This window comes from Denticeps clupeoides, chromosome 18 (assembly GCF_900700375.1).
Source record: "Denticeps clupeoides chromosome 18, fDenClu1.1, whole genome shotgun sequence".
NCBI lineage: Eukaryota > Metazoa > Chordata > Actinopteri > Clupeiformes > Denticipitidae > Denticeps > Denticeps clupeoides.
Genome location: NC_041724.1, coordinates 4,604,610 through 4,620,586, shown reverse-complemented (window position 1 = coordinate 4,620,586; position 15,977 = coordinate 4,604,610). Strand labels below are relative to the sequence as shown.

Here is a 15,977-nt window from a genome sequence, read left to right as displayed (position 1 = left end):
GCGGATGCAAATTTCGAAACCTGTTCCCCCAACATGGTGCAGACTGCCTGGTGGGAATCAAAGGCCACGCCCAGGCGAGCGCTAATACTTCGGCAAGATTTCTGCTCATACGCATCATTACTCACTGCATGAGGTGGCGGCTTTGTGAAGTGACTTGTGTTTTTTTGATTGATCACATTTCGCTTTATCACGTCACGCCAGTCTTGAGGCGGACATGGCGGCTGACAGGCCGCTCGAGGGAGGTGGGGTAAGTGGCGAGGCAAGAGACGCGTGTCAAGTTAAGAGCAGGAAGGTTGGGTTTTTTGAAAAGAGGAACGATTTCTCATGGAAATCGTCCTTTGGGGGAGGTGAAGGGAAACGTGGAGGGCCTGAGAGAGACTCGATAAGCGGGGAGCACGACTACGACGGCCGAATTAAACCGACCTGACAGAGGACCTTCACGTCGATCTGCCGATCAATTTGGCCTCCACCGCCTGCCGTGACAGGGCGGCCGTAGGTGAGCCTCTGCCGTTCCTCTCCATCAAACAGAATAGGAAAAGGCCCTTAAGACAAGGCTGCACGGGGATGTCTTTGAAAACACGGGCCGTGTGAAGGATGAGGTGAGCTCGGTTCTGAACTAAAGGCACCACATCACAGCACTGAAGACCACGGACGACTAACACTTCAGACATTTGGAAGCCTTCTCGGCGAACGAAGGACTAACGCCGATGCATGACGCCGGTGAACGATGCCCCCCCACCTGCAATCCAATCCGATTCTCTGCGGGCGGGAACCAACCCCGCGACCAAATGCCAGCGACTGAACAGCCTGCCGGAGGAAGACATCGGGCCCGCATGTCGCAGGAGCCGCCCAGCTTGACCGCAGGCAGGGATACGACGCCGGCGGAGATGCAGGTAGTGCTAATTACACGCACTCGACCGACGAGCCTGGAGACTAGTGCACCTCCAAACGGAGAACTCGGATCGGAATGAGGTACGGTTCGAAGCGACGTTCCTCTGGTGTCGGGACCGCTTTCCAATTTAAAGCCAGTGTCCGCACGATCTGGTGCGAAAGGTCAGCGGGAGACTGTGAACAACACGTCCGAGGTGTCGCCGGCACAACGTCACTACAGCTGGAGAAGATGTTCATTTCGGGAAGAGAAGGTGTTCAACGTAGGGATCACAGAACTCGAATCTGTGCAAGGAATGAGGATTATGGACATTAAATCAGTCATAAATCATGAAAAAATGCCACCTTCATCCACATTAAGGATTAGGTCAAATTAAGGCTTTAAAAATTACAAAAAAAAAAAAAAAAATCTCAATGAAGGAAAATAACAAGCTTCAAATCAAGTTGAATTACAAAAAAAAAAAAAAATAGGACAAATTGAAAATAGATTTTAAAAAGCGCATTTTTTTTTTTTTAATGATAATGAGTAGATTTGAATTGCAACTAAAATAATTACGCATCACATCACTGCTTGAAAGTGCATGCATGGTTGGACTAGAGGATGTAATGTGGCCTGAGAAACCCAGAAACCCAGTTAGCAGCTCATTCCGCGGCGTTCCAGGCAGGGCCGCACTTTCCTAACAGCACAATCAGGCAGGCCGGCTTGGCACAATTGAAAATGAAGTTGAACTTGATTTCTATTCTTCCGAGGGAGGTGGGAGGTGGAGAGTGGGGGGGGGTTGGTACGGAAATTAGAAAATTAAATAATCGCTGCATTACGGCGCGGAGATGGTTATTGTGGCGGTTCTGGAGGCGCCGTGCGAGGAATATTGATCCCGTGACTTGGCACCTCGGTCGATTGTAGTTACCCTGGACGACGCATGGGGCTTCTCGCCAAAAGATCCACCCCATCCGACCCCCCCCCCCTCATGCCCATCCTTGACCGTCGAGCCGGCGAGGCCTCGACCTTCCAGCAAATCGCTCCGGAAAATAAGGATGCTGCTGACGAAACTGCACCCGAGGCCAGACGTGGGCACTGGAAGCGAAGTGCCGGCTGCATTAGCCGCGCTTTGCTGCATCCGCCGCTCACGGGGGGCATTATCTGGGTTATTTGCTCCCTTTAACAACAAGGCAACCAGAGTCCATTCTTTTTCCAGCCGTAACGGCCCCGAGCTGATTTGCTTTAAAAATACTAACAAGCGGTGGACGGAATTATGAGATTTGATACTAAAATGCCAGTCATGTACATTTGCAAACGGACAAAAAGAAACACACAACGAGCTACAAACATATCAAACCTTTATTTAGATCTGCAGAATACAATAAGGAGTTTGTACTTTGGTTCCAAGCACTAAAAACCAAGAAAAAAGTTATAAACTTCACACATCAATACTACAGTTATTGCCAGAGAGAAAATAAGGCTGTTAACGTGTGTTTTTTTTTTTTTGTTTTTGTTTTTTTGCATAGGCTCATAAATCTAATAACAGAACATTAGAAGATACAACTTGATCCATCAAGTATTATAAATCAGCGGAATTATAAAGATCATTTTATGGCAATTATAAAATATCTCAAGGTTCATTAATAGTAAGAGAAACTGCCAAATCTGAGTGGACCCTAGAGTTCGTAGAGGCTCTTGCTAAAATAAAATGCATTAATAATAAAAAAAACGAGGACAATAACAACAGGTCTGGAGTCCAGTTATCAGTAAAGGGAGATTGATTTACAGATTTCAGTACAGCGTGGTGTTTTACATAAATATACCTTATGAAGCTCCATAAAGCAACTACAGGATCAGGTCAGGTTGCCTCCCTAAGTGTAAAGTATATATTCTTTAAAAGCGGACAGGCCAGCAAGCACAACCCTACGCTCAGACTCTCAAATACTATCCATGGCTTTGAACTCGCTCAGGGCCTGCACAGGGTTGACGTGCTTCCTCTGAGAGGACCTCTTCACCTTGGCCTGGCCGTCGTCCTGCTTCTCGCGCTTGACCAGGGGCTTCTTCTCGGGGGCCTTCATCTTCCAGGAAATTGAGGGCATGTTGAGGTTCTGCATGCCCTGGCTCTTCTGGTATTTGGTGGAGGCCACGTAGGAAGCCTTGACGGTGGAGACCACAGCGTTCATCAAGTTCTTGGCAGCTTGGATCAGGGACATGGCGCTGTCAACCTGGCATGGGTGAGAAAAAGAGGAGAACTTTATGTTCTGTGGGTCTGGGGGTAGAAAGGAAATAGTGGGTTTTTCGGTGTGGGGGCAGTATATAGAAAAAGGTCGATGGTGAGCAGCAGAACTAATTTAATCTCCACCATTTCTTGTCTTCAGAGACCCTATCGACATGGGGAGGGTATAATGGAACTCCTCACACCCAGCCAATAGTGGCGAGAAGCTATTATTTCACCTCACAATCATGTGGAGAAGCGGCCAAGGCAGCTTTTCTATAAAAACCACGCAAAAAAACATCCTCTGGCATCATAATTTACGAGGGCAGAAAATATATAAATAATTAGAGAATGATTCGATGTTTACAGAGGGAAAAGCCTGCCCATGGAAAGAAATGGTTTTTGAAGTTTAAGGGCGTGGGGGAAATAAATTAGTAAGTAATAGAAATCGTGGAGCTGCTTCCTTCATGAGAGGAAACGTGGAACACGCTGAATACGCACATACTTTAATTACGACTAAACTACAGCAAGACTTCTACGCGAAGGGTTAGGGGGCGCGGCCTCTTGGGGAAAAAAACAAAAAAAAAAACAGAATGACGCCTACAGGCTCCTCCCCTGATTCCAAAAACCTCTGTTTTCAGTGTCAGTTGTCTGTATGTCAGAAAGGACGAACTACCTGTCCACCCAGCAATTTTTTCATCGCTGTATAATTACTTATATCTGCTTATTTCTTTATTAGTGAAAATACCATATGCAACTTGTCATACACATGTCTTGCAGATGGGTTGCATAGCAACAGTAACAACTGTGGAACTATTTTTCATCATGGCAGCTAAATCTATAGTTTCGGGAAGGTGTTTATTGTTGGAGCCACCATTCATTATTGTTGACAGTGCACTCTGGTATAATTTCAGCATTATTGTTCAATATCCACAGAGGTGCGCCGACCTGGGTCACATGACCACCGGCCTGCAGTGCCTGCAGCGAAACGGCGTTATTGCTATAAAGCTACATCTGGCTGAAGGAACATGAGAACTTACCCCAGACACCACGAGTTCTCCTCCCAGGTTCTGCACCTCAGCCTTGACCTTGCTGCAGATGTTCAGCTGGTGGCAGAACAGTGCGATGCGCTGCAGGAAGGCCAGCAGGTCCTGCTTGCATGTAGAGTCGGGACACTGCAGGGGAGAGAAACAGAGGACGCTCAGTCAGCGCAACGCAGCGATACTTCCCCGTGGTGCGGGTTCGGGGCGAGGAAGCTCGCACAATTAAGCCTGTCATTTCGCAGCAGCTCACAAGCGGCGGCCCCAGAAGAACGAGGGGCATTAGGATCTGCTGACATCACAGGAATGACTCGGGGTGCGAAGCGCCCGCCGAGTTAAAGACCATTTCACACACCTTGCACTAAGTCAATACGACAGCTCTTTCAAAACCGTAATGACGCCCTTCTCATTTGAGGGGGTTTTGTACTCTGGCAGTCAGACATCGACTAGTTCAGTTGGCGTTAATATATATTTGTATTAAAAAAAAAATCCACTGCCTGCTCACAGCTCTGTATAATCCAGCACACTCTCCGAATTAAGTGGGTTTAACTACCATTGAAAAACTAGGCGGGCGTGGTGCAGTTAACAAAGCCAGCTCCCGTTTGTGCATGCACTCTGTTAGCAGCCTTGCAGAGATTAAAACACAGAGTCCGGGGAGACGGGAATAATAAAAAGAAAATACAAAATCTGCTATTTGCAACACTTTAAACAATAAGCAGGCTGTGATCGCGTAGAAAAAGCGCTCAGGGGTGGGGTGGATGAAGTACTAAAGATTGCACATGCATTATTAATTCTGAGAAAACCTCTCATGTGGTTTTATCTAATTTGGTCTCATGCAAACAATTTTTTTTTTAGGGTGGAAAAACCTACAAGCGTCCGACAGCTTAATTATGAGTGGGGCACATGGCCCTGAGCAAATGCATTAAGAAAAAAAAAAAAAAGATCTTTGAATAATAGAAATGAAGCACGCTCCCACTGCTTTTCACAATCATGCAGAGCTCCGTGGCAAGGAAAATCTCATTTGAAACGCGTAACTGTGCCTCACTCCACATTGCACATTAAATGTTGACCTGATCTTTCATCATCCCTTAACCCACTTGCCTCTATGTGGTGTTCCCACTGTCCACTAATGGAGGCAGGGCCTCGGATTACTCTGAGTTCTACTTGGACATCCCATTTTAATTTTTACGTCCTTGAACGTAAATTAAAAACAAGTCAATAATTAATTCAGAAAACCTCATGTACAGGCAACTGCTGGAGGTGTGGAGGCTCCAAAAAGTAATCTAGATTTTATGGTGTCAGAAAGGCACTAGTTCACTCTATTCCCCTGCCAATCCTATAGATAGAAGGGGTGGAACTGAATACAACAAATCACTGAGTACACTGAAAAGAATCGTGTCAAATCTTCCAAAACATGCATCTGTGTCAATTACAGTTAGACGTGCGGATTACTGTGTCTAACTGTGTCTTGAAAATATAACATTTTTTTTATAATGTCTTAAAATCACCAAAAACAATAATCTGGAAAAAACGTTTCTAAAGCAAAAGTTAAATTGCTAGATTTTTCTGAATTCTTCCCACAAGTAGCCATAGAGACCTCAGGGCTTTAAGCCTTAAAATGGCAACTGGTCGGGTTCAGGTCTTTACTAATTAAACAAGAACGTGAGGACTGCAGCTGAGTTGAGAGGACTTGTTAAAAGGTCGTATTAACACTAGAAATCCTTTTTAGAGTGGTTTACAAAGACCTCGCACTCCGGCACATTGTTTGCAAATGAAAAACAATGAACGACGCCGCTCATCTCTCCAGGATGAGATACCCTAGATCAGTAAGGTGCCGTGTCCAGAAACAAGAACGAGCATATGCATACTCTAGTGGTTAGATACTCTAATGGTTGGGCAGCTTGGATTGCTTTGGTTATAAGGCTGTGTGTGTGTGTGTGTGTGTGTGTATATATATATCTCGATATATCAATTAAGCGCTATGAGATGTACACTCATAGAACGGTACTGTCCACGTCGATATTTCATCTCTATTTGCTGCAGGCTCAGTGTGGTTAAATCTTTAAAAATAAATAATAATTATAAAAATAAAAAATTATTTAAATAAATAAAGATTGTGTTCGTTCCATTAATTCCTGACATTTTGAACAGAAATGATGTCAAGAATGATCATATCACATACCACATCCCAGCTGTCGATAAGCCAGCACTAGTTCTCAATTACTGAAGGGCCGATGATTTCCAAGCGGGGCCAGGAAGCCCGGGAGCCGAACCCCAGGGCTTCATAGGCCCCGCAACACTGGAGGAAATCCGCAGAGCAGCACCAACTGGAGAAATTCTACATCTCCTGACCTCGGCCCAGGTCCCAGTCTGATCTGCATCTCAAGGATGAATTCTGCCATAGTCTGAGATTATTTGACTAAACCTGAGAATTTCATGGATTGCGATAAAGCCGTATTTTTGATTTTTTTCCCCAAGATTAGCTAAATGAGCTAAAATCTCCCACAATGATAAATGCCAAGTTATGTGGAAGGTGTATTGTTGAGGGTGATAAATGAGTTTCAGAGCAATTCTGCTCATTTGGAGACAATCTCCTCAACACGGCACCCAATTTCCCCATTAGAGCACTGAAAATAGGTTCCTGGAGACGTGATTGTCTGCCGGGGGAGATAAAAGGTTAGAGGTTGGATGTGTGCTGCTGGCGGACGGCGCTGGAACGCGGTGGAGTCTGCGCGTGGCGGTGGTATGTGGAGGGACGAGGGACCCTGTGCCTTATTAATAATAGTCAGCGGGCGGTAACGCGGCATGGCGCACACTCGAGTACTTCCCCGCGTCTCGCGCCGTTTCATTTCCAACAAGTGCACTCTCAAGTGCGTGCAGGAGGCACCGGGCACCCGCAGCGGTGAAAAGAATCATGCGCTGTGAGACGGGGGACCCTCGGCCCTTCGGTGGGTGGCGCCGAAAGGAATACCAAATGGCTTCCGCACATCATTCCTGACTCTCGGGCTTTTGGCACAGAGGCCAGATAGCCAAGGGGCAGCCATGACTCCTCTTGCCCCTCCGATCGGTGATTCCCAGGCCGTGCTGTAGCAGTGATTCAAAGCTCAAGCACAGCTGCAAACAAGGAAGTGAGGGGAAAAAAAAAAAAAAAAGAGACTGACTGGGAGGGACGGCGAGACGGAAGAGATGAAAAGAGAGAGAGAGGACAGAGCTGTGATGAAATGAAACCTGCTAAGCATCCTAATTAGAGGCTCGACCCTTTGAAAGCGCTGCTTGTGCACGCTCAGCTGCTGGGTGGGAACCCTCTTGAACTGGACATGGTGTGCCGAGGCCGACCCAAAATAATAAAAATTCCTACTTCCTACCCCGTGGTTCTGACGGAGCGGAATTTTCCGCGAGTGCTCTGTGATTAACCTCGACATCGAAACAAAGACTGAACACCGCCCGCAGTGCTGCTCCGTTCAAATTCATTTACACGGTGAAAGTATTGTTAATGGGTGTGGGCTTATTTCGAATGCACCATTCTATCATAAAAAAAAAAAACAAAAAACAATGCACTCATAAAGCAAAATGGCTAATTATGTAAAGATGTCTTCCTCAGTCCCACTTGAGTCACCAAAGATCGCCTCAGTCCTCCAAAACAACCATGCACTCACAACTCACCCTGCTTCATCAGCTTCATTTAAAGTTAATAAAAAAATGGACTAAAGGGTGACTAATAGCATGTACTCCTGACTTCAGATGCTGGTTCATATTTAAAACAACATTCACAGTCCTTTCAGGTGAAGCCACAAAAGGCAGGTGTTAAAACACAAAAGAAAAATTCTCATCTCGGCATTAAAAATATCCTGCTATAAGCTGAGGAGGAAGGTCAGGGCACACGAGAGAAAATGTCATCGCGCCGGCAGAATTCCACATTAACGGCAGCGGCTGGATTTGACCTTTCAGGACACATCATGTAAAGGAAATGCCAATTTCCCATATTTCCCTGACATTGCGGCATTTTAATACAGTGCAAGCTGATTATGGACAGCAGCCCCTGGACTGTCACGCAGGACAACGGTGGATGTGAGAGTATGACAACCATATCCAAAAATATTATTCGGATGCATGCATCGAAAACACAAAGAGGAATTAGAGTTAGGTTCAATTTAAATTTGGAGACATTAGGTTGAACTAGATGCAAACCTATCAATATGCTTGCCATTTTTGACCATTAATCCGACATAATGAGATAATGAAACACTACAGCACAGCACATGGTGACAACAAAATGTGCATTTAACCCATTTCATGGGCATTTAACCATCACACTTGGTTAACAGAGGGCAGCCTTGACAGGCACCCAGGGAGCTGTGTGTGGGGAGGGTACCTTGATCACTGGCACCTCAGTGGCATTTGATCCGGCAACCTTCCGATTACGTGTCTCCTTACTTACCCACTGGGCCACCACTGCTCCTGCAAGGCCAGCAATTGTCAATGATAATAAACCACCTATAAGCACCAATGCATGAGCCACATTTGATATGTTTGCATCTAGACCACCCTAATTGTCTCTCATTTAAATTGACTTATAATGTATTATTAATAGGCTAAAATGATTGTTGGAAATGTGTATCTGTGTAGCTCGAGAGAAAAGCATTGAGCTGCCAGATTAGCAAGCATATAACCAATAGAAGATTGGCAAAACAAATGCTTCAGATGTGTTTTTGTCAATAGTTGCCAACGTTTAGCATTAAATTAGCACATTAGCATGGTACAATCGCACTGGATAATTTGTTAGCTGGTAAGTATCTACATAATGGAAATGCCAATATTCACTTGCAAGAGGAATGTCCACTGCGCCAAAGTGAGGGGGGTTCAAGTGCCGGGTTATTTTGATCCAAGCGGCAACCAAAATGAGATCCAGCAAATCACTGTTATTGCAGCAATCCAAACTGATTTGGCCAAAACGGTTCCTGATGACATCCGGTGGGGTAAGGGGCAAGTTGTACTGCATGTTCAGCATGGACACAAGCACAGGGCATCAACAGTCTTTTCAAAACGAGGGCAACGTGACGCTTTTTTGGTGAAGCTGAAGCCCTCTGCGCAAAATATACACAGGACAAAATATATGTTAATTCTGAAAACTTGGTTTTAATACGAAAAAAACAAAAGTGCAAGCAGAGAGAGAAGTTAATAGGAAAGGACTAGACTCTGCGCGTCAGTGTGACCTGGGGGTGACCTGGAACTTGCAGGACGATGCATTTCATCGGTCATCACACCTCTGTAGCACTGCTAGCAGAGCGGCCGCAGACGTTCACAGCCACGTACTGCAGGGACGTGCCGCTCGGCTGTCAGCTGAAAACAGCCCGGTGGTCATTCGGTAACGTTTCAGGCCATGGCTCATTTAAATGGCACCTGCTTGAGATCGGCGTCATTATCTGCAAATTCGCCTTCACAGACAGACTTATCGCGCACTTCACAAGAGCCGCCCATTCATACGCTTAATGTCTTTTATATTGCATTTAAATCATCCGCAAGAGCCCTCGTTTCCAAAAACACGGGCCCATTTATAAAACCATCAGCGGCCATGAAAACCAATCAAGCCGCTCCTGAAACAGAGCGAGGAACCCTTCGGAGCAGCCCTCCGACAATTACCAAGACCAAACAAATAAGACAAATAAGGGTGGCGATTCTTACAGCGAACACACTTCCATCACAGCAGTGGGCCGACACACATAGATAAGGCTGAGGGTGCAACTGCACAATTTAGGCAGGAGGTAGAGAAAACATAGTAACTGAAGTACAGAATTAATAGTTTTATGATAAAGCGAAACTAAAGTGATTGTCACAAAATGTGTCCTCTGCATTTAACCATCACCCTTGGTGAGCAGTGGGCAGCCATGAAAGGCGCCCGGGGAGCAGTGTGTGGGGACGGTGCTTTGCTCAGTGGCACCATGGCTGCTCGGGATTTGAACTGGCAATCTTCCGATTACGCTAGGCTGCCACTGCCCCTAATAAAGCACAAATAATAAATTAATGTATTAAAAGGTGTATTTATATGACTTTGGGACTATAGTACATAACTGTCAACTCACTGCACCACCTCCACATTTAGAAAAATGCAGAATATTAATCAATTTGGAATAATCTTGCTATAATGGTACAGTGTATACGGTTTATTAGACAGCAAGCAAACTTTTTTTTTTCCCCGAAGTTGATTTGTTGGATGCAGGAAAAACAATAGGCGCAAGGATACATGTGACTGACAAGGGACAGACTGATGGCAAATCTGCAGGATCCAAAACGGCTGCTCTTGTGGGATGTCCCTGGCCTTAAAAAATAAATAAATAAACCGCCATGCTTGTCCAGATTGAAGGCTGTAGACGAGTCAGGGTGTCCACGCAAAACCTTGGCCAACTCCTAAAACGCCTACAGTGAACACATGGGCATCCGCACTGGACCTGTAAGCAAATGGAAGGTGTCTTGCTCTGATGAGTCACATTTTTCTTTCACGTCATGTGGATGGTACCGGGCACCAGAATGATCTGCTAGGAAACCTCAGATTCTTGTAGATATTAAAAAGCCCCCCCATCATGATAATTTCACTTTGTAAGATTTAACATTAATACAAGTTCCCCCAGCCTGTCTATGGTCCTGCAGTGGCTAGAAATGGCGATAGGTGTCAAGCATGTTTTGGTCATCCTGCCTGGCCGTGAGTGGCAGCTCAGACGGTCGGATCTGGAATTTGTCCCCTTATATAGTCATAAAGGGAAAGGTTAACTCACATTTCTCATGCTTTTTCCACCCAAAGAATATCCCACCCCTCCCCTGAATTTTTTTTCAGGAAAAATGCCGGAAAAAATTATTCCTGTCTGCGCCAAACATTGTAGTTGGTGAATGGTGGTGTTGACGTCATGGTGTCCCCTCAACTTCTATAGGCCGCCCTCCTCCTCGTCCCGCCTCTCTCCTCCACATTAGCATTTAAAGCTGCAGACACCGAAACGTTGTGTCCTGGTGAAATCTCATTGTGGGACTGGATCAAAGTGGCTGTAATTCTGCAGCACGGCTGAATTTCAGATACAGTATTAAGGGAAACTAACAACAAAACAGCTATATAAAAAAAAAAAAAAAAAAAAAAAAAAAAAAAAAAATCATAATAGGGAAAAAAAATAATGGTGGTATCAGGCTGAAATACGTTATTATTTCATACAGTCAGGTTGACTGAACTAAACATCAGGATCTGAACAAAACCTATTCTCTGGATGATGCTGGATGTGCCTCGCTGTGCTCTGCAGCTCCTCGTTTCCAGCCCCCCCCCTCCCCATATGCCAGCCGTCAGCCCTGCAGACATGTTTACTATGGCGCTACGCCGGCACTCTGCCCAGAGTTAAATAAACAAAAAAAAAAAAAAAAAAAAAAAAAACTAAAAACAGAGCGCTGGCTCCCTCACCATCCCGGTGCACAGGCAGTAGCCCTGCACACAAAAAAAAACCTCCCAACGACCTGCTCCACATCAGCATAACTGCACTTTACAGGCAGGACAGGGACTAAATAAACAAAACTCGCTTATTACGGGGCAGGGGGTGGGGGAGCAGACAGCCGAGGATTGAGAGCCGGCTCAAAAAATGACCCCCCTGAACCACTGAGCTAAGAATTTGTGGGCTTTTCACCCCCCCCCCCCATTCAATTTCTGCCACCGCAGTCGGCCGCAGCGCGGGAAATTTACAGTCGCGTCGCCATAAAGAGTCGGCAGCCAGAACTGGGATTGGACTCCAACCGGCACCGGTGCGCACGGGCCGCCATAAATCTGCGCTGATCAAATGCAAATTGAAAAAGGACAGGCGCGCGGCGACGCACTTCACCCCAAAAGGCACGTCCGCCAGACAGATACAGTAGAGTGGGTTTCTATGTCCGTCTCCCAGTGGGAATAGTGCGCTTTAACGCCCTTCAGATGATAAATCTCAATTACGTCCCGCTTATTTGTTTGCCGGCATTTAGTTAGCACTAGACGTCTAATAAGCTGGGTCTGCGGCGGCGGCGGGCGCTCGTAAATTCGTAATAATCTGCAGCGCAGACCTTTGCGTGGCCCCAACCTGAAATCCCGCAAAGCCGTCCCCTTACGGTGCCCGCCTGCTCATTTCGTGAAACTTTAATGGGGCTCCGTTACACCCATTTAACCGATTTCATGCACACCCATGCATTCTCCGCCCACACCAAACAACAATGTGACATGCGCACCCCCCCCCCACGCCTTGTTCGGTCGTGTTCGGGAAGGGGGGACCGAGAGAGAGCCAAGTGGTCCCCGCCAAATCCAAACGCTGGGGCAATTTTGTGCTCTGGCAGCCAATAGTGTGAAGAGAAGAAGACAAAAAACAGAAAAAGCAGGGACAGATGATTCATTCAGAAACACTCGAGACGCCCTCACATCTTCCTCCGCAGCCAGGTACGACTCCAGCTCCAAAATACAGGCGAGTAAAAATAAATTAAAAAGCCGCCACCTGCTAATTAAGGCACTAATTAAAGACGAAGCCCCGTTAATGGATTTCGCGCTCACGGGGCCCTCGGCCCCCCTCCGCTGCTATTCTTTCACCGCCCCCCCCCCCACCGGCAATCCCCACAGCCCCACACAGGTCAACGAACAGATAGCCAGACTGTTGCCTCCTTGTCTCAGACGAGTCGTGCTCGGAGGTAAAGCGGCACCAATTTCGAGGGCGGAGGGACCCTCTACCGCCACCCGCCCCTTACCGAGCCTCAACTTTTCATTTATTTATATTTAGAGTGCTGCAGAAGCCCCCAAAGCCCATAACAGCATGCATACAAACCTTAGTCTATGCATAAATAGCTACAACACACACACACACGGCTGCAAACACACAGCTGTTCCTCGCTCACTCATATCAGCACACACACCTGTGGGGAGGAGAAGAAAAAAAGTCTTCAAAATCGTGCAATGAGTCACAATCGCTTGGTCGCGAGGATATAAATTGCTTTTATTGACGACAGCATGATTCCCTAAGAAAATTAGATGGCATTCTGTCAACGATGACAGGAAGGTCTCTTTTTCCCTTCACAAAAATTAATAAGCACTGTTGACAACAACAAGAACCTAAAACACTCCACTGGTAAAGAAAATCTGGTCGTGAAGTGCTGACAATCCAGGATTCTGGTGTTAGGTGTTTCCGTTCACACATGCTTTGTCGATGCGCAGTGCAACAAAGACCGTGGTGCAAGTTTTGCGTGGCCGGTCTTGGCAGAACAGTGCAACTTTTATGGACTGTGAACCAAGCAGGTCACTTGGGAGCACTTCTGAAACAGGGCCCATGCATCTTATAAGTGAAGTGATTGTCATTGTGATACATAGCAGCACAGCACATGGTGGACAATGAAATTTGTCCTCTGCATTTAACCAATAACCCTTAGTGGGCAATGGGCAGCCATGACAGGCGCCCGGTAGCAGTGTGTGGGGACGGTGCTTTGCACCTCAGTGGCGGATCAGGATTCGAACCGGCAACCTTCTGATTACGGGCCACTTCCTCAACCGCTAGGCCACCGCTGCCCCAAAAGGTTTTGGCATCGTGGGACCCAAAGAGTTCTTCCCTCTACTGGACTTTGCCTACATGCCTAAAACTCCCTGTCATCCAGGTAACAAGTATCAAACCCCGCCCCCAGTTTGTGGAAACTTATTTGGAATGTGTTCCAACTTGTAACTTTAAATCCGATGCAACACCAAGACTAACTACAACTAATAACCAATTCAGCAACCCTATTGGCTTATTTGTCGTGCTTCTAACTTTGATGGCAAAAACCGGGTTTGTTCACATCTTCTGGTTTCCCCGTTTATCTGGTTGATAAATGAACACTTCCAGACCACGCTCTAACTTTTTAGATTTTCTAGCGAGATTAAGTGTGTCTCATGTAAACATAGGGTCCTCCAGGTAGCCAGAGGGAGGGGCTGCGTGCCGCAATGCCTGTTGAAAATTGTTGTGGTCTGCCATTGATTTCTGTGAACCGGCAGATGTAAGACTGGAATTTAAGTATTGATACCAATGCGAAAGTCGATAATTCAGTTTAGTACATTAACATTACTCTGCTGCAGGGGTGATTCAACTCTGATATCAAAAAGTTTCCATAACTTAATAAATACAAGGATATTTCACATTACAGAATATAGATTCTTAATGTCAATTTTCTATTTCAATAGATATTTATGAATATTTATCCGTGTCATTTAGGTCTCCTTGAAGATTTACCTTGGTTATGATTATTCACAATCAGTTATAAATCCCCACCCCATACACACCTGCCCCATAGCCCTCTGGTGTCCCTGGGGGATACAACTGCGTTCATTACAGCGAGTAAGCAGCTTCAAAAGGCCTTGCCTGGGTCAGACACGAGAAATTCCGCAGCCGCTGTAACCGGGTCAGTGCAGGTAGGGGCTATTAGGAACTTATAAAATGGATCTGTTTCATGGAGGATCAAAGAGGGACTTGAATAAAATATCAAAAGTGCAGGCATTTTCCAGCGAAGCCTGCTCATTATGCAAGATTATGTAGGGAGGAATCTTTTTGAAAGCGCACTGCAGATGTTTGCCCCAGCCTCGCTAATTAAAGTCTATGGCCATGCGGCAAATGGGATAAAGGTGCTTAGCTTTACTAGAATGTGCAATACGTGAAATCTTCTGCAAATTTTGCAAACGTTTTGATGTGGGCAATGAATAATTTATTTACATCAGCACGGCATATTGCGGCATATGTGTCCGTAGACGCCGATCGAAATTAGGCACCCTTGACTAACAGGGCTGAAACAATTTTCGCACAATGGAGCAATGAGACTTTTGAAGTCTTACACACAGTCGCATGCAATCATGCCTCTATGCCATTGTGCAAAGTGCCTTTTTCCTCAATAAAAAAAAAAAATAAATAATAAAAAAAAATCCAATAAACATCTTACATCAGTGTTTATTGAGAGTTTCCTGAATGGGTTTTGTCTGGCAGGTAACACTTTGTAGAAATGCCACCCCGAGGTACAAGCAAAAGTAAAAAAAAAAAAAAAAAAAAAGCATATTCAAGCTTGAATTTACCAAACTACACAATAATTTAAAAATCTTTAAATGCAGACAGGGAGGACCGATAAGCCAGCAGATGAATGATAAACAAACCCTCCCTGAAGACATGCTGCAATTTTGGAAAAACTCTTGCATAAAAACTGCAGGCTTGCATGCAAAGAAGTGTGGTAAGGAGGCGCAATTTTTTATTTATTTCCCCCCCCCCCCACACACTTACCTCGTCAGCAATGGCGCGGCCCAGCTTGTCCATCCTCGAGCCAGCCTCTGCGATCTTCTTGGCGGCGTTGATCACGTCAGCAGTGTTCTTCAGTGGCCCCTTCCCCCTGAGAACACATTTGAACACAGGCTTTCACTCAGCGCTTTTCCCCCTCCGAACGAACAGAGGCTCATTCAATATGTAGTTGCACGCGCTGTCATGTATTTTGTAGCATGCCCTCGTGAGAAATGGACTGTGCTTGAAATGGAATTGTCTTTTCATTTTATTTAATTATAGGACGAAATTAAGGGATCTAAACTACAACTTTCCCAACATTCTATATTGTCCAGTTCACTTCCTCTGAAGCGATTGGGGGAAAAAAAAGAAAATCGTATTTTAACCCCTAGTCATTGGTGGAGGGGATTTGCAGTCCAGATGGTGCAGGAATATGGCGGATGCCACCCACTCCTCCACTGTCTGGGCCATTTCTGGGGGTCAGCTTCATCGGACTAATGGTTCTGTGCTGCCCCGGCGTCATCCGCTGGCCCCTCACACCCCTCCACCCAGGCTGGCGGAGCCATTTGCCAGTTCAGTGTCCCCACAAGGGA

At 45.9% G+C, this 15,977-nt stretch overlaps 1 protein-coding gene across 1 annotated transcript in view; it reads right to left on the bottom strand.

The window, feature by feature from the left end:
- Window positions 1-2,361: 2,361 nt before the first annotated feature.
- ctnna1 (catenin (cadherin-associated protein), alpha 1) overlaps window positions 2,362-15,977 on the bottom strand; it is a 72,199-nt gene continuing 58,583 nt past the window's right edge. The window contains exons 16-18 of the mRNA XM_028959456.1: window positions 15,391-15,496; window positions 4,124-4,258; window positions 2,362-3,093 (exon numbers count right to left, since the gene is read on the bottom strand). Of these exons, the coding sequence (XP_028815289.1) occupies window positions 2,806-3,093; window positions 4,124-4,258; window positions 15,391-15,496 (529 nt within the window). The 3' untranslated portion in view covers window positions 2,362-2,805. The remainder of the gene's footprint in view (window positions 3,094-4,123; window positions 4,259-15,390; window positions 15,497-15,977) is intronic.